Here is a 22,793-nt window from a genome sequence, read left to right as displayed (position 1 = left end):
CTCCTAGTCCCTTTCTTTGTAAAAGATCCAAATCAATAATATCCTGCAGATAACTTACTATGTAGCAAAATAGAATGTTTCAAGTTGAGAGTAGCCAAAGTCAATATTACAGTTACTTTCTAACCTTGTTGTAGCGACCGTCCTTAGCCGGTTCCTTTCCTCCGGCAGTCCGACCCCCAGGTAGAGGAGCAGCGGTAAACAGTTCAATTTCTTTTAAAACAGGCAGGAAATCCCTTTAAAATCTTCTCCCCCCCCCTCCTGCCTTCTGGGGGGGGAGTTCTTTACTTGGTGTTGGATTTCTTAGCTCGCAAACTCTCCTGTCAAAAGTTACAGCTTGAATGCCTTTCGCTTTAATCTTGCTGCAGAACGGAAAGCAGACTTCCTTTTTAGTGCTTGTCCGTCTCGGTGCCCAATTTCTTTAATTTTAGCGTCCAATTTTGATATAAGCTCAGTCCTACTCACGGAAAGTTGCTCTTTTTTAATCCGAATTCTCCAGAAGAAGTCAGCGCTCTCCGCTAATGGCGACGCGGCTTCACTTCGCAGGCTGGGTGAAAGCGACTCTCAGCACCGCTCCACACACCCTCCGCTGATCCGTAGCCTTTAAAAAGGCTATTTCACAACGTCGGGGGGGCGCAAAGGTGCCCGCCGAGTCTCCAGTTCACAGGCTACGCGCCTGTGATTTTTGAGGGTCCTCGCTCCGCCGTGAGCTACGGGACCCGAACCCGCGAAGCAGATCTCTCCCGGAGCTCCGGGAGAAATCCGCCATTAAGCGCTGGTGCTAACCCGGAAGTCGGTCAAAACTAATTTGATTCAGCTTTTCAGGATGGGAACACTGGCTGTTGTGAAGACATCAGTTTGCATAAACATTATGTTTGTAGCAGACATAATAAAAGCTTAGGAGAAACTGGGCACATTTGCAAAAAATATTTTGCAGATGGTATTTTTTCTCTTGGCTGCTCAAATCCTGCAGACTCCCCATATAGGCTGATATTTAACTCTGCTTACATTACATATAGCAAAATGGTAAATATGGCAGTTGCTGACAGAATGTCTTGTTTTTGCTTTAATGTGTTCACTTTTATATTTAATTATTATATTTTGCCACTTTTATAGTTTGCAATATGTTCTGTTTCTGGAGCACATAGATTTATTTGTATTTATTAGCTCTCTCAAATAAATCAGATTGCTTCATCAGGATTCTTAGTATGGCTAGGCAGTGTCATGCCTAACTGTACTTCACAGATACAGAGCAAACAAACAGATGGAAAGTAGGAGAAGTTTGCATTTTTAACATAAAGTTGTTGGCACTGCCAACAAACAGAACTGTTGTAGTGGGTTAAAGAACTTGCCTTTTTCATAAAGAGGTTTGTTTTTTTTGTTTTTGCTTTTAAATAGCATTGTATATGGAATATCTCTGTTTCTTCTCTTTGGGAAGGATCCTGGATTAGAAAAAGGCACTGCTATGCCTGCAAGTGAAAGTATACCAGCAGATCTAGCAAAAAAGCATCGCAGGAAAGCATCTGGAACACCCTCTATAGCTGTTTCTAGGACATCTATGTCATCTGGTAAGCTTTTTCTTTTTTTAATGCATTCTTCATTGCTACCGTTTTCTCCTTCTTGTTTTTCCTTCCATTTATTCTCATTTGGAATAAGCCCCACCCACCCCTACACACTTTTGCTTAAAACCGAAGAGGCAACCATTTCCAGGTTAGACTATTTTATCCATCTAGCCCAATATTGTCTCTTCTGACTGGCAGAGGCACTTCAGGCAGAGGTCACCTGCTGCCTGTTCCTTTTAACTGGAGATCCCAAGGACTGAATCTGCAGGCAAAAGATGTTCTGTGCAATGGTACATCCATTGTTTTATTTCTCATTAGCACCTGCAAATTGTAATCCTTGCCAGAATGCCACTGCTTCCATATGAGGAATGATCTATGCATCTGCCTTTGCATTTTACTTTATACTTTTATTTATGCCTCTTATAGTTCACCATATTTCTTCTTTGGTTTATGGCCATTTTAAAATATATTTTTTTTAAATGGCTAAGTTGCCAGAATGCTAGGTGCTCAGTTGTGTGCAGCTTGATTTCTCTCTCTCCTTTGCTTGGCTTCTGCAGAAGACAGGAGAAATGAAGCAACTGTAATGTACCCGAGGGATTCTTCTCCTAGCCCACTGCCCTGGTTCTTATCTTTTACTCTCTCTCTTTTGATAGAGTGAGGAGAGGAAATTGACATTTGTGGGGAGCTGCAGAGAAGTTTGTATACCATGAAAAGGGTGGGGGGGGGTCAAAGGTGGTATTGGAATAGAATTTACTGTACAATTTTCAAAGAATCTGCTTTTTCCTTCCCCTTCTATTTTTCAGATCGCAGCAGATCAGAGAGAGATCTCAGTGTATCCTTCTCAGAAGGTAATGAGGATACTTTAAGCTTAAGAAGTAAATCTGTACCTGAAGCATTGGACCAGGAGCTGGTGAGTTAAAATTATGCCACAGTTTAGAACTATGCAGTTTTATGTTACAAGGGCTAAAAAAAAGGGTTTCAACTGAATCCGATGGTTCACTTGTATCACACTCCATGCTGTGACTAAAAGTGGTGTAGCAGCAGAAATAAGAACATAAGAGCTCTGCTGGATCAGGCCAAAGCCTACCTAATGCAGCCCCCTGTTCTCACAGTGGCCATCCCAGGTGCTTATGGGAAGTCCATAAGCAGGTCATGAGCACAACAGCACTTTTGTGTTCATGATCCTCAACATCTGGTATTCAGAGGCATAGGTAATACTCTAATCATGACTGGTGTAAGCAACCTTGGAAAGGTAGAATAATAATAATAATAATAATAATAATAATAATAATAATAATAATAATAATAAAATTTTATTATTATTTTTTTATTATTATTATTATTTTAATTATTATTATTATTATTATTATTATTATTATTATTATTATTATTATTATATCCCGCCCTCCCCAGCCGAAGCCGGGCTCAGGGCGGTATAGGATAGAAGTTGGGGGTGTGCACTAGCCACAAGATTCAGTTTGGACCCCAATTCAGCATTTTGGATCACAGCTGGATACCTGAAGTGTGGTTATAGTAGTCATTAGAAGTAATAAACTTGTTGAATAGGAAAGCCTAAGTTACAGGAAGGGCAGGTATTAATTGCAGGTAGATTGACATGATATATATAGAGAATTTGGACTGATGTGGCATCCAGAATCAGGAAGTGTGAAGCTAATGAGAGCAGCAATTGCCTAATGACATTCTGTGACATGTAATTACCCAGAATAAATGCATGCTAGTGGAACTTTTTAAACAATTTGCAAAACATAGTTTAAATCTGCCACACACTACAGGAATCTTACCTCAAATAGGCTAGAAATTCTGTAACTTTCTCATGAACAAGTTTCAGCTGTCCCTGTGGCTGAACTGTTCTCTGGAAGGTGATAGGGATAGGGATAAGAGAGAAGACAAATGCTACTCTTGCAGTGATATCCATTTGATTGAGAATCAGCAAGAGATGAGCACTACCCACCGTATATGTTCTGCAGACATTGTATGTGATGAACAGCACATTTCAGAGCCAGGTGGACATGCTTATACTTTTTTTCTTTGTTCATTAGAGTTACCTGGATGAGACAGAGGAAGATATTGATGACATTGTCGCCTCTGGCTACTCAAAGAGACATACCAATATGATAAGTGGATTATCAACAGTAAGGTCTCCATTACTACTTATATGTATTTTCCTTGTACAATTTCTTCCTGTAGTGTGGTAGGTTGTTGATGGCCTAGTTCACGTATCACTTTAAACCATAGCTTAAAACCAACTATGATTTAATATGAACAAGTAGAATGCGAGTGCATGCTGCTCAAAAGTTTCCACAGTGCTCTTCCTCTGTATCTGCACCATGGCCAAAACTAACCAGAGTCTGGCTTGCTGTGTTGCCTGAACCCAGTCCCCATCAAACAAACTATGAGGAAGAACAAACTTGGGTTTGTGTGGCAGAAAACAAACCATGAGCCCAGCTTTGGATAACCCAACAAGCCAGATTTTTTACTTGTTTGATCTGCAGCACAGAAGGAGCAGAGGAAGAGCTGTAGGAACTTTAGAGCAGCACATACCACCATGTTTACTCATTCACATAAAATCATGGTTTGTTTAAAACTATGGTTTACTGTGACATATATACTTGGTTGATATATGTTATATACTATTCATTCTTCTCTATTCAATACATTCGTTTTACTCTCCTTTCCTCTATTCCTCTGCCGACCATTCTTCGGAGTGTGTGTGGGAACCACAATTCAACACTGTCCGAATCAATAATGATTTGTGGCCTAAATCCAAAATCTGCTCAGCTTTCTCTGTTGTGTCAAATCCAAATGTCCCTGAATGGGGATTGGACTAGAATTTGAGGGGAAAGCAGCTCACTGGAGAGGCGTTTAAGCTGTTGTTTAGATTGTGCATCGAAAGCATGAATGATTTAAGGCTCCAACATGTAAAATGAATCTTGGAATTCTATCAATGGACAGAACCAGGGCAGCTAGCCCAGCTTGAGAGAGAAGAATGCAGTTATTTAAAGATGACTTATTATATCTCTGTTGATGAATGCAGGGATGTAGCCAGTAGCTGTTGCCAGGGAAGCCAATTACAAAGATAAATGTGTTTTTGATAATAGATATATACTTGTTGAATTACTGTAGTCTCACATATATTTTTGTAGAAAGAGATTCAGCTCTGTATATAATATATTCATCCTGAAGAAGAAAAAGCCACTATTGCAAAAAGTGGTGATGTTTATTTCTGCAAGCCTTGTGACAATATATAATCAAGATAAAACAAAATTGGGTTTCTAGATTGATTTGCATAATAAGGCCAAGGGTGTGTGTGTGTGTCATAGTTCCATAGAAGAACAAAATTTGGTGGTGAATTCAGCATTAGAATTTCTGCTATTGTGTTATTGTTTTGAAAACAACATGGATAAGTTTAAAAATTTGTGGGCGCTCTCTGATGAAGTCTCAGAAGCCAGGCAGGTGACTGAATATTATTTCTTGCGGGAGAGGGGAAACTTCAATATCTTTGCCCATCCTGATTAACAAAATTGGAATATGCTATGTATAAGCGAAATTACGAAAATCTATATAATTTCCATAATTTATATGTGTTGCAGAGTTCTTTTGTTTTCCTTTGCACGTAATTTTATTTCCTGAGCTCAGATTGCTAATACATTTTAATACAAAGTGTAACATGTTTGGCACACCTTTCAACAAAAAATGGAAAACAATACAATTCCAGTGCTATAAATGGCCTGGGAGACATCCAGAATATCTGGAAAAATAAAACTCTGCTGAATAAACTGTTTATGTTGACATAGCAGGTATAAGACAAATTGGGGTAATTGGAGATGTGAATTACAGGGAAGAGCGTTCTTATTGCATCCAGTCACAGTTCTATGTCATGTGGGTCCTGCATATCAACTGTGGATGAGGGTCACAGAAGGTAGACAGACCTCAGTGGAAACCTCTTGGCTGAAGGTGTGGAATGGCATCCCTGATGGGGGTATCAAGTTTTTCTATATCCACAGAGGTCGAGAGTGTGCTAGAGCTCTATTGCCTGTAACTATATGGCATCCTTAGTGTATTCGGTTTTATTTCCATAGTATTATGCTCCACTAATTTGAGTTTTTGGTTTAATGATGCCTCTGCTAATGACTTTGTACAATTTGGTATGCCGTGGCACAGAAAGACAAGAGAGACACAGTAGGAGTTCTTGAGTAATGGGGCTATACACACACGGCAGAGGGAGTTGGGAAAAGCATCAACACCCCAATGTGTCTCTTTGAGTTAAAGAATAGAGAAGCGCAAGAACTAAGGGTCCCTACTGAAAGCAACATTTTAAAAAGGGAGTTTTTAGTCAGCATTACAGTAGGATGGGTACTGTTTATTCAAAGCTGGAATGTGCTGATGCTGCATGCTTCTCTCTGTGTTGTTGTTGTTATACATTTTATGTTATTATTAGTTGTAAAAATATTGACAACTGTATCATTCTGGTTTATTTGGAGAGAGAAAGATTCCCATAATCAATTGAGATTCAGCTTGTGTTCCTCAGTGCTTTAGGCTACTTTTGGATTCTTAGCTGCACCTGGTACTCTGGGTTGTGGCAGCGACAAAGAACACTTTTCAGCAACTTTCATTGAGTGAGGAGGTTTGCGACCCGTGTGCACATCAGATGAGATCACTTCATATGTCTAACCTCAAAGCTGGGCAATAGTATCATACATGGGCCCATTTTGACATTTTTTTCTTCACCTGGCTCACAGTAAAGGCCAAAAAAAATGTGCTGTAAGGGACCTATGATCAGGAGTTGCTTTTTTCTTTTTCTTTAGTAGGTTTTTTTTGGGGGAGGGGTTGGATCTGATGAAGACCATGGTGGGAGGTGTTAACCCTTTTTCTAGCACTGTTTTTCTGATTTAAAATCCTCTCCCACAAACAGAAGCTCTTTACCCAGGCAAACGTACAGGCACTAGTATTTTCCCTATAGGAAAAATAACAGCAGTTGCCTGTGGTTGAGGGGAACAGTTATCAAAAAATGTTGTGAGGGAAAATATTTAAGCCCTTCCCCTGGTTCTGCAGGTAGGCTCTATCCAGTTGCAGGGTGTGGCGGATAGTATTTTTCATTTCAATCATGGGAGATCCTGGTTAATTGACCTCCAACTCATCTCCAGTTTAGCGTATGCCACCCTTTAAGCCAGTGCTCCAGTTTCTGCCTGTTGTCTGAATGAAGCCCAGAAGATGAATTGTTTTGACATCCTGACTTGAGCCCAATGTGGATTTCTCTTAGTGTCATAACGGATGACTGTTGCCAGTCATCTACAGCTGTAATATGACCAGCAATCTGCGGCTAGTTCTTTGTGATGGTGAAGCCAAGCCCCATGGATATTTTGCTAATCATGCTGCTCTTACAAGAAAAGATTCTGGGTATCAGGCAAGCTGTATTTAGGATTAAAATGTCAAAAGTGTTGACTTAAATAGAAGGCTGACCATGTCACTTGATCCTTTATTTATTGTTTAAATCCAGCAAATAACATGGGTTTGATCTAGACTTGCCTTTTGCGTATGGTGGCGCTCACCTCATCCGGGGAATGCTTTTGACCTGGGCTGTGTACACACACATTATTTCCCCCAAAGAATCCTGGGAATCGTATTCTATTAGGGATGCTAAAAAATGTAGATCTGTCCACATGTCCCAGAATTCTTTGTAGGAAAATAATGTACACAGCCCCAGTGGTGGGATCCCATTGGCTGTGTTTGCTGATTTCCAACTCAGCCTCCATTCAGCAGCACCACCTCCCACACTGTTCTAGAAGATCTCCCCCACCTTTCCAATAGTGTGGGCTGTGACACTGGGAGGGGGCGGCTGCGGTGAGAGGGAAGAATAAGCAAAAGTTGCTTCTCACCCCTAGGTTTAACAGCAGCAATGTTAACTGCACTTAAGGTAGCTTCTACCTTTTTAAGCAGCTTTAAAAAAAAGACTAAAATATGTTGATTGCTGTTCATTTGTAAATAGGTTGCCATAGACATCTCCCGTATGATAAGTAAACCCTTTTATCCAAGTGTTCGTCTTGTGCTGCAAGAGAGAAATAAAATTACATTTTCTGAACATAGTTTAAGAGTAGTTCCTATTAGCAGCTTGAAGCACAGAGAGGTCATCACCCCCTGCTGTGTTTCAAGCTGTCTTTGCACAGTGCTGTTCACATCAGAGAGAGAACAGGGATCTCTTCCTCTGACATGTGTGATGTTTTTGGTATCTCCCGTCCTGCAGCTTTCCCCCTCACCCCAAACTCCTATTCCTGAGTCTGCTGTGCTCTTCTGTGTGACGGCTGTCAGGGTATGTTCTCATTACTGCTTACTTTGCACTTAGTTTTCTTGTAAGATGGAAGCTTTTTTTAAAAAAAAGCTCCTTGAACAGCCAGTATTTGTCAAGGAACTACAGGATCAATATGTCATGTGAATGTGGCCTCAAAAACTAGTAGTGGGAGTGCACTGGATGCAGAGTAAGAGGTAATGAGAGTATACCCTAAGGTTTATTGTTACGGGAGAAAAATAACTTGCTCACTTAAGTATCAGCAGTTTTCTTTCTGTACATAGCGCTTCATTACATATTTGTGGTATATTGGAATAGAACTTCTCTGTCTTCATTTTCTAAAGCTGATCCTTGCATTTCTGAATTCTTCTGGCAGCTACTGAACACTTTGCTCTTCACCCTTTCTACATTTCCCTTTCTTTCTTTCTTTCTTTCTTTCTTTCTTTCTTTCTTTCTTTCTTTCCTCTCCCGTTCCCTGCCTCCTTTCCCCCTTTTTCTTTCTCTTAAAGAATTCTCCTTCAAGTTCTGACAGGAAATGGACCTATTTAAATGTTCCAGAAGCAGATGGTGACACTGTAAGTTCCCTCATTTTTCTGAGAAACTCAAAAGTCTCCTTTTTGTTTTGTGCTGCTCTTTCCATTTTCATAGACAGTTAGCTTAAATAACTAAAAATATTTTTGATAATTGATACTAATTACCTCATTAATTCAAATAAACAAATCCCCTTACCCTTACATATGATGTGTGTGGTTGCATAACATCAGAACATTAAAAAGAAAATTTATATTTGTTTTCTATATTCAGTGGATTTTAAGACAGGGGGCAGGGGGCATATTGGGGGAGGGGGACGGAAATAATAATAGACTTTGGGGGGGAAACACCTTTAAAATGGGGAATCTTTCAATAGGTTTCAACTGCTACTCATAACTAGAGTTAGCACTCAGTTTTTCATATTGCATTAATATAACTACCAACCTAGCAGTTCGAAAGCATACTGGTGCAAGTAGATAAATAGGTATCGCTGTGGCGGGAAGGTAAATGGTGTTTCCATGTGCTCTGGTTTCCGTCACGGTGTTCCGTTGTGCCAGAAGAGGTTTAGTCATGCTGGTCACATGACCCAGAAAGCTGTCTGCGAACAAACGCTGGCTCCCTTGGCCTGAAAGCGAGTTGAGTGTGCAACCCCAGAGTCGCCTTTGACTAGACTTAACCTTCCAGGAGTACTTTACCTTTTACCTTTCATATTGCATTAATATATGAGTGGAAAGAAGTTGGCTGTTGTCTCCTGTTACGCTCAAATCACAAACATAAACTAAGTTCTTGAAGACCTGGAACTGAGTACTCCATGACTGTCAATCCATATGCTTGCTGGTTTTGCCTTATAGAGTAGTCTTAAGACTTGCAGCAAAATGGGTGAGGTAACAGCTGAATCAGCACTTTTCAGTGAGCGCTGGCACTGCCAAGTAATTTGCATCAACACAGAAGGATCCCATGCGCCAGGTCAGATGTATTTGCATGGAATAAAAATCTGAACTGGCCCTGAGGCCACTGGTTTTATTCATTTTTGAACTTCTTGTGTAGTAAAATGAGGACTAAGGAGCTCTCCACTCATCCATGAGTTCACAGGGTGACCTTGGGCCACAACCTCAGCCTAACCTACCTCACCTCATGGTTGTGAGGATAAAAGGGAGCAATTAGAATAACTGTGTAAGCCACTATGAGGTTCTTGAAGGAAGAACAGGATATATATGTATCAAATAACACTTGAATAGCTGTTTTCCCAACAATCTCAGTTATATTGGAAAGAAAAAGCATTTCCTATATTGAAATGCATTATGAACGTAGAGCACAACGCAGTTTATCATGTAAGTCACTCTGTAGTAAAATGCCAGATTTGATTATTCTAGTTCTTCTTAGTCATATCTTCCATGAATATAGGAGAGAAGCAATTTTTGCAGAATGAGTACCATTCAAGATACGGCTTTTAAAGATGTGACTCAGCCTGATGGACTATTTCTCTCTTGCCTCTTTTTTCAGACCAGCATCAATAGTATGACAAGTGTGTATAGTGAAACGGGGGACTATGGCAACGTGAAGATCAGTGGTGAAATTTGTCTCCAAATTAACTACAGCTATAAAACAGGAGCCCTCAACATCTTGGTAAAAAAATGCAGGAACTTGGCCATAGCAGATGAAAAGAAGCAGAAAACAGATCCGTAAGCAAAGAAGAACCTTTTACATAGTCTTGTGATTCAGTCATATTTACTTGTGAGACAGCATGTAAGAAAACATAATACCCAGTTGCTTAGGATGGCCACCTGGCAAGGAGGGCACCCAGTAGTCTTGCACAGGTTCTCAGTGTTTTGCAGAAGGTGTGAAAAGCAGAAGTCTCACTTTTATCTTATCCAAACCTCAGTTCATCTGATATACTAATACTGGGAGACTGATGTAAGAGGTGGAGAGGTGAGCTGCAAACTGGAGAAGATAAGAAGCAATGGTCTTTCCTAGTCTAACATTCTCAAATCTGCAGTCAAAGTGAGACAAGGCTCTGGCTGAGTTCATATGAACTGGGAAGCCATAATTTCCCACTACCTGAATGAACCATGTACATTCACTCCCTCCCCCCCCCCCCATGTGCTTCTGCTTTTCAGCTAGCAGTTGTCTACAATAATCAACTTTTGGGAGCTGTGGTTCGTTTAAATTATGGTTAGCCAGGATATGAAGAAAGGATGAAGTTGTTTGCAATTTTCATGGCATTTGAGATCAGCTGGGAGTTTAGGGCATAGTACTAACCAGTGCTCTTTTCTGGGGGGACCCAGGGGTACGCATACCCCTAAACATTTTGTGAATCTGATGGTGGCTTCATTTCTTCTCCTGGTGATTTTCTTCAGTCAAAATGAGAGTACCCCTAAACATATTTTTTAAGGGAAAAAAATCACTGGTACTAACTGAGTACGGTGGGATATAACTGTATCTGAGCTGTACTGTTCAGACTGCAGGTGGGGACTCTTGAGGCTGCTTGTTATTCCATATATCCATCCGTATGTAAAATTGGCATGTCAGGAAGCAAGAGTAGTCTAAAACGCTTCTTGAGATGCTCATTTTATGCATGCAGGATTTATTTTGTTTTCAGTAGGGAGGAATATTCAGTCATGTGAGCCATCACTTTCAGTCAAAAGTACTGCTGCCTGAACACAGACTTACTATCTCAGTGAGAGCTGGGCCTAAATTGTTATGCATGACTGGGTGAATAAACATACAGACCTTTCTCATGCTTCACAAGCAACTTGGTTGGTGGTTTGGAATTACAGTCATGCTGTAAGAGTTTCTTGTCCGTGTGTGTAGCATTATAGCATTTACTGGATTCTGTTAATGATTTACTTCCCAATCTACAGCTATGTCAAAGCATATTTATTGCCGGACAAGTCTCGTCAAAGCAAACGGAAGACAAAAATTAAAAGCAATAGCACTAACCCTGAGTTCAATGAAACACTGAAGGTGAGAACTAAGAGCCACTGAAAATCTCCATGTTCCCTTTATGATCATGTGATGGATTGGAAACTTTTGAGTAGCAATGAAAATTGTTTTCGTTTTGAGTTAAAACAGTTCCCTTAGGGGTTTTGTGAGAAGAGTAGTGGAACTTTTGGAAAGGGAATTTCTCTTCTTATTTATGTATTTATTTATAAAATTATTTATATACCACCTTATAATAATAATATGATACTGTTGTATTTTTACATGTCTGACAGTGCACTGTCAAATGTGGACAAGTTTCTTGATTCTTTCCCTGCAAGATTTGCAATGGGTGTTTTGGATTAGTGCTAAGTAAAAAACCTAGCATGGAAGTTAAGAGCAGAAGTTCAATTTCCTAGCATATTTCTTTGTGATACTTTCATGAATAAGTATATTTATCTTCCTGGTTTATTGTTTTTGGCTAGATCATGCCTGCTTTCGGTTGCTTTCTAATCATATAACTCTCTAGAGTCTCCTGGTGTCCTCTGATATCTTCAGACTTTTGTTTAAAGGGGGGAGGGGAAATCTGGTTTCATGATCTGAAGAAACCATGAAAATGCGAAGCCAGTGCAGAAGTTAAAGTAACTAGATTTCTAGAGAGTTCAGTAGTATCTGTCAGTTCTCCTTCCTTTTTTAAATAGTGGACAAAGGGGAAAGGTTAATTGTTTCCAGCATCTACATTCATTGCTATATGGGGGGGGGGGAGTTGAAAGGGGTATTTTAAGAAGCTCCATCAGTGGTTACTGTTTGATAATGAAATAATACAAGAAATAATACAAACTGGCAGCAGCAAGAAAGAAAAAGCTTGTAAGGGAACAATTGCATTTTATAGATCTCTTCCTATTAAGAACCTCCTCTGATTGATTTGGTCTGCCCTAGCAGAGGGGCTTTTTTCACTTTGCTGAAATAAACTGCTGGCACCTTCCTGAATTTAAAACTCCTAAGGCTTCTGTTACACTCCTGTAATCTTCTTTTGGCCTCTTGTCACTCTTTAGTATGTCATCAGCCATACACAGCTTGAGACTCGGACCTTGCAGCTTTCTGTCTGGCATTATGACAGATTTGGGCATAACAGCTTTCTAGGAGAAGTGGAGATACCCTTGGACTCCTGGAACTTTGAACATCAAGCTGATGAATGGTTCATGCTTCAGCCCAAGGTGAGGAATGCCAATTGGCTTAAACTGAGGATGGTTTCTAGATTTCACGTAGGTGAGTTTGCAGCAACAAAAGGTGCTTTATGAATCACAGTTCGGGCTTACCTCCTCAGTGGAAACCAATTTCTTGCAAACAGCAGGCCATGGAAATGAAGGACCTGAAATCTCTGCAATATAAGCTCATTCTCTTTATTTACTGCTTTGTAAGAAGATAAGAAAAGTATTGCTGGGTGAGATGAAAGGACTCTCTAGACCAGCACCTTGTTGCCTACAGTGGCCAACCAGATGTGCTCAAAAAGCCCACAAGCAGGACATAGGTGCAATAGCAGTCTGATCCTAGAAGTCAAATGTAGCCTTCATGGCTAAGTGATTGATAGACATGGAAGATAAGGCTAACTCTTGAGATAGCTAAATTGGAGGCCACCATTGCACTCTGTAGCAGTAAAGGGTATAGTTTAATTATGTGCTGTGTAGAGAAGTACTCCATTTTTGTCTGTCCTGAATCTTCAACCATTCAACTTCACTGAATGACCTCAGGCCCTGTTATTATGAAAGATTGTGGGGAAGTCCACCCCCCTCTCAACTTTCTTTGCAGCGTGCAGTTTTACACACATGCATGGAACTAGCCATAATCAGAGACAACGTAGATGAACTTTAGGCCTATCTAGTAAGGTTTGAGTTGTTGCAAGGAGCTATGTGAACCATGCTATCGCTGCAAGTTTGAGCACAGAAGATTTCATGAGCTACCTTTTCTGCAGCTCTTCCAGAACAATTTGTCCTTGTCTCAGCAGCTTAATGGGTCCCTGGTTATTTAGATCTGACCAGTTCTGTATTTGGTTCAGGAAGTATTACTTTCCTCCATTTGCATGTACTTTCTTCTGCTTACCACCCGCATGTAACACAAACAGGGAAAGAACATTCCAATTACTTCTGTTTTGCTTCACCTTTTCAGATGGAAGTTGTAGCTGATACAGGTCTTCAGTACAAAGGAGAGTTGATAGTTGTCTTACGGTACATCCCCCCTGAGAGGAATTTAACACTTCCCCTAGGAGAAATTCAAGGTAAATGAAGATGGGAGCATTCAGCGTTCTCTGGACGATTTGAATTTTGTCATCTTGTGCAGACATAAAACTGCTAGGCTGTAGAATATGGAATTACCTACTGTTCAATTACTTACCAATCTCTGAAGAAATTTCTAGCTACACGTTTTTAATTTTCTGAAGTACTGAGCCCCAACAATAAACCTTTGGGAACAAGTAGGATGTGTCAGCTTTCCTAAACGAGTGTAACTGATTGTTAGCTGTCAATTCCTCAGCCTTTTGTTACAATTTGATTTTTGGCTCTTCTTGGCTAAGGAGGCTTAGTATTTTCATTGCACAGTACACAGAATACTACAGACACATGCTAAACATATCTGCAGGTAGCACCTTTTCTATAAAGGGGCAAAATATGCATTTCTTCTTTTTTTTACATGATCTGCTTCTATATTCATGCAGTTAAGAGGGGCAACCCGTATTATTATATCCTGGTTTTGCTCCAGTTCACCACCACCTCATAAATGTTTGTGGCCTATTAATTGAAGAATAATCTGTCATGCAGTTTGGTCAGGGCAGAGATCTAGTGCCCTTGATTATCTTTGTCCATCCCTTTATTATCAATCCTTTAAATGTGAGATATCACACTTGTAGACACATTTACCTTGTCAATGACATCTTCTATTTTACTTTAATAGAAGCTAAATATGGCTACTTGGTTTATTTGATCATCATATTTATCTAGGCATGTTTGGGTCCGTAGGTTTTTTTATTCAGATTTATGACCTAATGCAGGAGATGGAAGGATGAACAAAGATTTGTCTTGATGTATGTAATGCTGAGTTATTGAGTTAAGTAAGACTTTTAGATGAGAAATATGAATGCATGGTGTGCAAGTTATTTTCTGTTTAGGAAGGCTAATATGGTTGTTTGGGTGAGCCATAGGGATAAGTGTGAAGTTTCTAATCTGGGATGGCAGTGGGTCATCTAAAATACTGAAGTGTGTTTTTATACACACGTTCTTTAAGCTGGGTAAAGAGGTTTTACCCCATTGGTTTATTTTTAATATAGGAAAGAAGAACTCTAAGAAGGAAAAGAAGGCAAACCCACAACTGCCGCCAGGAGGCATATTAGAAGTTGTCATCAAGGAAGCCAAGAACTTAACAGCTGTGAAGTCAGGAGGCACTTCTGACACATTTGTGAAAGGGTATTTCCCCCTCCCCTCCTTAGCATGCTTGTGGATGTTGAATGTTTCTGCACAGAATCTGACATTTTTATTCAACAATATACTTTTAATTTCTCTGTGTGTGTCTGTGTGTGGAATAAACACAAGTCTTGCTCCTTGATGTTCTTCCTGCTGCTTTTCGATATTTTGCGTAGAGCAATCATTGAGTGGTCGCATCATACATTGGGGAAACACCATTGTGACTAACTCTCTGAATAATTTGGGGTGGGGCTGATGTCATACTTCCATTTGCAGTGGATGACATGGGGTACAAAATGGGTATTTGGAGGAACCCACTGCTTACTTCATATGAGAACTCTGCATTTGCTCTTACCCTTGCTTTCTGTATAGTTACCAATTACTGATGCTGATGTCCCACTGTTTTATCCCCTGGTGTTACACTGACTTCTTTCCAAACCTCTAGTAATGAGTATGGTTTTATTAATGTTGCATATTTTTGGTAAAAGCTCAGCAATTTAACAATTTCCTTTTTATTGTCTCTTGGGCTGGATACCCTGGGTAGAATTTAACTAACTTTTATTCTGAGCAGACCCATTGAAGCTAATGGATCTAACTTGAATCATATTCATTGGTTTCATTGCATCTACAGTGGTACCTTGGTTTACAACCATAATCCGTTATGGAGGTCCGGTTGTAAACCAAAACAGGTTGTAACCCAAGGCACGCTTTCGCCAATAGGGCCTCCCCCCCCCAATTGGTTGTAATCCAAAAAAAGCAACACACACTTCCGGGTTTGATGTGGTTGTAATCTAAATGGTTGTAATCCAAAGCGGTTGTAAACCAAGGTACCACTGTACTCTGAGTAGAACTTAGTTGACTACTACCCAAAGTTAAGTCCTGACTTCATGTCTACACAAGGGAAAGAGGATGGGGGTGGAGGAGGGAAAAAAGAATGCTTGGGAACCAGCTCCTAAAGCTACACTCATTAAAACCTGGTCATTTAAATTACAGTGGAACCTCGTGTTATGTACCACCCTCCTTGTGAACGCTTCGGGTTATGAGCTCCGCTAACCCGGAAGTAGATGCTCCCGGTTGCAAACTTTGCCCCGGGATGCAAGCGGAAGTTGCGCACTGGCAACATGGCAGTGAGAGGCGCCATTAGCAAAAGCGTTCCTCATGTTATGAGCGGGTTCGACCTCCAGAACAAATTAAGTTTGTAACCGGAGGTACCACTGTAGTGATTCTCTCTTGTCATTTAGATTGCTTGTGTCATGAAAACCAAACCCGTAACGTCTTACTGCTGTCTAACTCTTTTCTCTCCCTTAGGTATCTGCTTCCTGACAACAACAAGGCATCTAAGCACAAAACCCAAGTAATAAAAAAGACCGTGAATCCCCACTGGAACCATACTTTCACTTTTAGTGGCTTGAATCCTAGAGATATACAGAATGTCTGCGTAGAACTCACTGTCTGGGACAAAGAGTCCCTTGCCAGCAATATCTTCCTGGGAGGCGTTCGCCTGAGTCGTGGAGGAGGTAAGAGTAGTGATTTGATTAGACAGGCGACGTCTCTTGCCTCCTTTTGTTGGGTGGGGAAGTATTTGGACAGACGTCAAAAGGGCACGGAGGAATCAACAGGTTTTTGTCACGTTTTCATTTCTAGTGTGCGTCAGCTTCCCCCTCCCCAAGAACTCTGCCTGGCCTTCTCTTCCAACCTTTAAGTGCACTTCAAGACTTTATCCCATCAGGCTTACTGATTCTATTACAAGTATAATTAATATGATACTATTTTTTAAAATGTTGCAGTGCTTTCGGACACCCCAAAATGGAGGTCAACCCCCCCCCCAGTTGTCCAGTGCTTTACATATTAGCTATTTGAACCACAGCCCTAAATTTAAATAGCACACTTCGTCTGATTCTTTAGATGTTGCATATGTATAGGTCAAGCACACATTTCATTCGTTGTTTAAAGCTCATTTGTTGTTTTTACCATTAATTTAAAAAGTGGGAATTCAAGACATGGAGCACTCCAACCTTAAAATACACCTGCTCCATTTTCATATCCATTAAATTTATTTTAAAAGTAACTTAAGTTTTGGGTCTTTCATAAAGGAAAATAGATTTCAGAGCTATAGGACAGAATACATTGGGCATTTATTTATTTAAAAAATCAATATATTTCTCCGATGGTGGCAAATGCGCTGACCTTTGCCATGTTTTGCAATTTCCAGGTTTCAGTAACGGCAAAGAAGTTGACTGGATGGATTCTCAAGGAGAGGAGCAACTTCTCTGGCAAAGAATGATTGATTGTCCTGGGGATTCTGTGGAAGGTGTATTAATGCTGAGATCAAGCATGGGAAAGCGCAGACTCTGAGAGGGACTATGCGTAGGCACAGAAATGACCCCAGGTATTTCGCTTGTACAATTAATTACAGGGTGGTATGATGAAAGCTGACCTGCCATGGATTAGCTCCTGGTGTAATTTGCACATATAAAATAGGGAAAACAAGGACTTTTGGTCAACTTGGACTTTCAACTCTCTTGAAACGGATTATAAATGCATTCAGCACTTTCCTGCGATTCTTATCATTGTGTTTCCTACTGTGACTGAGTGGATGGATTAAGTTCTTTTAACATTTTCTACAAAACCCTAGTTCAAGCAGCTCCTGTAGATTGTTATTATTTCAAGACATGGCTGCGTTTTCACAGGAGAAATGTGATTAGTAGGCCCAAAAGTGCTTTGGGATACTATTTAGGCCAGTTCAGTCCAAGCCCATTTCAAGTAAGTGTAATGGTTGGAAGATGCAAAGGGGAAGGGTGTCAGATTGCAGAAAAGCTTCAACAATAATTAGTTCCATCTACTTTCCCTTCCAAGTTCTGCATGTTCATATTCTTGAATGGTTCCCAGAAGTGGCTTTGGTAATAAGCAGTTAAGGAATCCCTACTTCCTCACTCAGAAGCAGAATGGCTATTTGGGGGTGGGGGGTGGTTTAGAGACCAGGAGAATTTGCTGACACAAACATTTCAAGAGTCCCCACAAATCTCAGTGGTTGTGCCTCCCCCACTTTAGACATTTGTTTGGCATGTTCCAACCAGGACACTCATAACAATTGGACAGAAGAAGCAATTGCCATTAAGGGTTGCATCCAGTGCTGCTATTCTGCTAGCGCAGCAGGCCTCCACCTACGCAACATAACTTTGCCTCCCCCTACAGCCTAAAAATCTGCTCCTGAGAGTTGGAGGATTCTACAGAGTAGATTTTGAGGGGTTGTGGGGAGAGGAGAGGAAGTCTCATTGTGCTGGCGAAACTGGATACCACCCTACATTTCTATGTATAACCAAGTTAATTCTTCCCAGGACTCTGACACCTTCAGAGCAGAATAATTAATGAACATTCCTAAGTTAGTTGAAAGCTATCAAGCAGATAATCAAATCTGTGCCCTAAAACAGGGTTGTTAGTGCCTACTAAACTTTTTAAAAATAGCCTATACCAAGTAACTGCACTGCACTAAGATTTAAGCTGTTTGCTGCTAATATATTTAACTTAAACCTCGTTCCCTTTTGTAAGGAATTGAATGATCAATTATTCTCCTTTACCCCAAACCCCCTTTAAGCACTTGAAAACTGTAATATTAATATCCATCACCACCCTCATCCCTTTCCTTAAGTTGTGCATACCTACTTCTTTCAGCTTTTTGTTATTGTATTGTATTTGTTTTCTATCTAAGTCAGGGGTGGCTAGGCTAACCTGAGATCCTCCAGTCAGCTGTAACCCAACTCATGTCATTCCTGACTACTGGCTGTGCTGGCTGGGGCTGATGGGAATTGAAGTCCAAACATCTGGAAGGTCATATGTTAGCCACGCCTGATACAGGCCTTAAAGTACATTAGTCAGAGTAGGATGTGAAGCAGATTTGAAGTACAGCCTTGACTGTATCTTTCTTCTTCTTTCGTAAAGCTCTGGTTCAGTCCAAAGATGAGGCACTTGTGGTGCATTAATCCTGCTGTGAACCATTCACCACCCAACTCCTCAGTCACTGGAACTCAAATGGCACATAGTCACTGCTCCTGCTGTGTAGCTTCAGGCAGTACATTGCGCTGAAGAATTCAAAGGGTGCAATGCTGTGCCTTTTCCATTTTAATTTGGCTGAAGGAGAATAGGAGCATTCAATTTGAAGAACTGCATTGGAAGTGCACTTTGACTTGTAGTCTACTTTGGTTTGCTTTCTTTTGAAGATAACTGTGAATACTGTGCCACTAAAGCAAATAGCAGAGCAGTGAGCAATAGGATCTTCACACTGTAGGGAGGCCCCAACTGCTGGATTAGTTACTGGTGGTGCAGTGTCAGCTTTTGCCACAGAAGCAACCAATGTAGTTGTGAACCATACTTCTGGCAGGGAGGGTGGCTCTCAAATGGTGTCTATGGCAGCACAACCATTTCAAATAAACATAGGCTCTTGGGTGATGGCCGTATGTCTCTGTGGCTCTTGCCAGATGCACTGCCCAAGTAATTATTTGTACCACTAAAGCGAAAGCTGAGCCCTGAAGTCCAAGTCCTGTCATCTGAGAGTTAGGATGTCATTGACTTTGGTGAATTTATGAACATAGGAAGCTCTCTTAAGAGTGAGGCCACTGGTCCATCTAGCTCTCTGCTGATAACTTTACCCAGCAGCAGTTCTCCAGTGTCTTAAAAGGACCATCTTTCCCACAGTAAAACAATAATAATTATGTTTAGAAATGTGAGAGACCTTTGGCATGTAGAGCAATATACTCAAATACTGAGTTACGGGGACACACATATGGTAAATTTCTGTTTACCAAGACTTTCAATTACACATTCTTAACGAAATCAAGCTCCCACTTATTTGTTGTTGCTTTTAAAAAAAACCAACACTGGCTTTTGCATCAAAAGAAGTACTGTACTCCAACTAGATGTGCATAGACTTTTTTGCACTTCAGTAACTAAAGTTAAAAAAAAATCATTTGGCTTTGTGGCATGGTATACATACATAGAGGAAGATTTTTAAAAATATATTAAAAATGGCTGAAACGCAGCATGTGAATCAGACCTCATTTAAGTCTTAGTGGGTGAAGAGATGAGGCACAGCAGTGATTCAGAAGAAGCACAACAGGTCCATTTCTGTGTTCAAAAATCACTTTTTTCCATTTGAAAACTGCAGTCATTGCCATAAAATGGTATCGATACTAGGTGAAACTGGATACTGTAAATACCAACAGCAACCCAAAAGGCTAGGTTTGTGGCTGGTGCATGAATGGACAAAATGAAGTGTGGCAATCTGTTTTCCATTTAACCATTTTGTATCCCACAGGGTAGAGATGAATTCAGTAGAGCAGGTATGGTGGCAGCTTTCAAACTTTTCCTTTCTCTTCATATTGCCACGCAACCATTTCATAGAATCTCAAAACAGTATTGTTACAATTTTTCTCTTTTTTTGCATTTAACTACACCAGTTTTGTAATTTTCCAGCTTATAGATAGATGTGAATTGCATTTTAAAGACCCAAAGTCAGAAAGTACAAAAAAAAACCAGACTTCCACTTTTCAAATCTGAGAACCTCCCAAAATTCACAAATTTCATCTGTCTTAACACCAGCCAAAAAAAGGTCTCTTTAGTTGAGACACACAGTTTGTTTGCTAAACACAGGTCTCACACTCTGCCGTTTCACATGCGCCTACTGGGTTTCCTGGCAATGGTGTGGATACTCGGATATAAAAATAGTAGATCCTCTAAAAAAATCAGGATCAGGGGTTGCTAATCTGGTCTTCCAGATGCTGCTGGACACCAGCTCCTCCCCATCTCTTATCACCCATTCTGGCTGCAGCTCATGGGAGTCCAACAGACTCTGAAGTGCCAAATGGTGGTCACCCCTTGCTCTAAGTGAAGATGTTTTCTTCTGTAACTTTACCAGACGATGCTGTTCAGTCTGCACCAAAAGTCCATGGAGATACTGCCTTCTGACTGGCACAAGTAATGTGCTCTCATGGAATAACCACCTCATACCACCAGGCTCCAACTTTTAAGAAGACAATGGGGTTGATTCCTTCCCCTGCTTGAATCTTAAGAGGTTGACTAGCACAACTCAACTGTGGCAATAAATTATGCTAACTGCTTGCTTTAACTACTGTTCTGCAGAATTTTATCCTGCTAGTCTTCAGATGGCTTTGGCAGCGTGTTAAAAACATCCATGTAAGTTAGAATATTATTATTTTATCAGCAAAAATGCTTTGTTGTGTGCAATGTCTTTCTAATGTATTTTTTCCTGTTGTCTCATTTGGAACAATTATGCTGCGCATGAACTGTAGCAAATTACAAAGGGAACTGCATTATGTTAAACCCTACCAAAAGTCAGCCAGAACTCCCCCCCCCATGCAGGCTTGCTTTAGTGTACATTCCTATGTATTTATACAGACTTATGGATTGGGAGGGGGGGAGAGAGAGAGACTGGCTTCATTTGCAGCTAGTGTAAAAGGTCTTATTTTTGTGTGCAATTAAAATATTTCACCATGTTAAAATTTCGATCTGTGCACAAGCTGAATTTTTAAACAGGGACTCCTCTAGTTCAAGCATGTGGATCCTGTAGCCCTCTTGGTGACAGGACCCCCAGGCCTCCCCAAGGCTTTGATCATTAGCCATGTTGGCTGGGGATGAAAGGAGCTAGTCCAGCAACAGCTGGAGGGCCAGAGGTTCCTCACCTCAATTCTAGGTCACTGTTCCCCAGTGTAGGCCTTTGCTCCCCAATTTTGCAGCAGGTTTTCTCTCCTCTATAAAAAGTCATTCTAACCCTCAGCTATAGTAAAATTGCGAAATGCTGCAAAATAGAACATAGATGGGTACTTGTTATTGCATGGGTCATGGGATAAGAAAATAATCTTTGCTGATGAGCTACATTTGTTTTCATAAAATATATTAGATTCAACCCAAGGGGATATTGTTTAAGACTCCCTGTGGGTGATTTTCTGCTCACAGGATGCTAAGGGTGTGAAATAGAACTGGTGCAAATTGTGTCCCTCCTGCCATTGGCTCAAAGGCCAATGAACAGAAGGGTTTTTTTCCCATTTGTGGAAGAACATGTCTGGAGCCAACCCTACTTATTGATGATTATTCTTTAAATTTAAGAATATCATTATCCTTGCGGGAGAAAAGTCTAGTGAGAGTAGCAAAGTTTAAGGGAATTCACCCTCCCCTGTTAAATACTATGAAATGACTCTAGCATTGATTACTTAGTAGCCTAGCTTTAGAATATTAAGTTGGTTTTTCATGCCAACCTTCTGCAAGCTGGTGGTCTCAAGGTGGCTGTTGTTACGTTTTCAACACTGCAATGTATCACCGGACCGAACATCACACTCTGGCAAAACACTGCAATGTTGAAACAAGCTGCATTGGCCCCAGCCCGTGAGGCGCGGGCTGAAACTGCTTCAGCTCTCACCATGGGAGCTGAGGCAGTTTCACCCCAGGGGCGAAGGGGCTCCTGCCCCCCAGCTGATGTCTCTGTTGAAGAGCAGGCAGCCACACACCCTCGAATGGAGATGTTTAAAGGAGCCCCACCCTGCCTCCAACTCGCACCAGCTGTGGGCAGGGCTCCCTCCGCCTTTGCCAGCGTCAGGGGCAGACAAGCTATCTCTTTCTCCTGAGAGAGAGACAGAGGAAGCCCTACTGATGGAAACTGACAGGCTCCATCTGCAGGGCTCCCTCAAGTGCAACGGACCCTGCCTCCAGCTGGTGCAATCCAAACGGATAAGTTTAAAGGAGCCACCTGCCCGTGCAGGCAGCTGAGGGAGAAACCCTGGCCAATGTAGCTTGTTCCTCCCTCAGTGGTATGAGGACCAGTGGCGGTGGTATATTTTGCGTGAAACCACCACTGCTCCAGAGTCCCTCTGCCGTAGCTTGTCTCTCCTTCATGTGCTGGGTGCTGGTGGCAGATGGACTCAGCAGAGGGAGTTTCACCCACAATATACCACTGGGTGAAGCAGCCACCACTTCTAGTCCTGGGTGATGTATCACTACATCGCCAAGGCCTACTGCCAT

At 41.0% G+C, this 22,793-nt stretch overlaps 2 protein-coding genes across 9 annotated transcripts in view; both read left to right on the top strand.

The window, feature by feature from the left end:
- Nucleotides 1-21,283, top strand: part of SYTL5 (synaptotagmin like 5) — a 79,602-nt gene extending 58,319 nt beyond the window's left edge. For 3 of the 7 annotated variants that reach the window (XM_053386928.1, XM_053386932.1, XM_053386931.1), the window contains exons 8-18: nt 1,436-1,565; nt 2,363-2,469; nt 3,620-3,712; nt 8,373-8,438; nt 9,898-10,076; nt 11,256-11,358; nt 12,369-12,530; nt 13,480-13,588; nt 14,633-14,768; nt 16,074-16,282; nt 16,978-17,399. In XM_053386928.1, coding sequence (XP_053242903.1) covers nt 1,436-1,565; nt 2,363-2,469; nt 3,620-3,712; nt 8,373-8,438; nt 9,898-10,076; nt 11,256-11,358; nt 12,369-12,530; nt 13,480-13,588; nt 14,633-14,768; nt 16,074-16,282; nt 16,978-17,120 — 1,437 coding nt within the window. In that variant the 3' untranslated portion in view covers nt 17,121-17,399. Of the gene's footprint in view, nt 1-1,435; nt 1,566-2,362; nt 2,470-3,619; nt 3,713-8,372; nt 8,439-9,897; nt 10,077-11,255; nt 11,359-12,368; nt 12,531-13,479; nt 13,589-14,632; nt 14,769-16,073; nt 16,468-16,977; nt 17,400-20,076 lie in introns of those variants that run through there. The other 4 variants (XM_053386933.1, XM_053386929.1, XM_053386935.1 and 1 more) reach the window with 4 other exon arrangements.
- Nucleotides 1-22,057, top strand: part of LANCL3 (LanC like family member 3) — a 186,058-nt gene extending 164,001 nt beyond the window's left edge. The window contains exon 6 of one of the 2 annotated variants that reach the window (XR_008330235.1): nt 21,518-22,057. The gene's annotated coding sequence lies outside the window, so the exon portion shown is untranslated. The remainder of the gene's footprint in view (nt 1-21,517) is intronic. The other variant, XR_008330236.1, reaches the window with a different exon arrangement.
- The last annotated feature ends 736 nt before the right edge of the window (nt 22,058-22,793 follow it).

The sequence above is a fragment of the Podarcis raffonei genome, chromosome 4 (assembly GCF_027172205.1).
Source record: "Podarcis raffonei isolate rPodRaf1 chromosome 4, rPodRaf1.pri, whole genome shotgun sequence".
Taxonomy (NCBI): Eukaryota; Metazoa; Chordata; class Lepidosauria; order Squamata; family Lacertidae; genus Podarcis; species Podarcis raffonei.
This window is presented reverse-complemented; position numbering and strand designations above follow the sequence as displayed.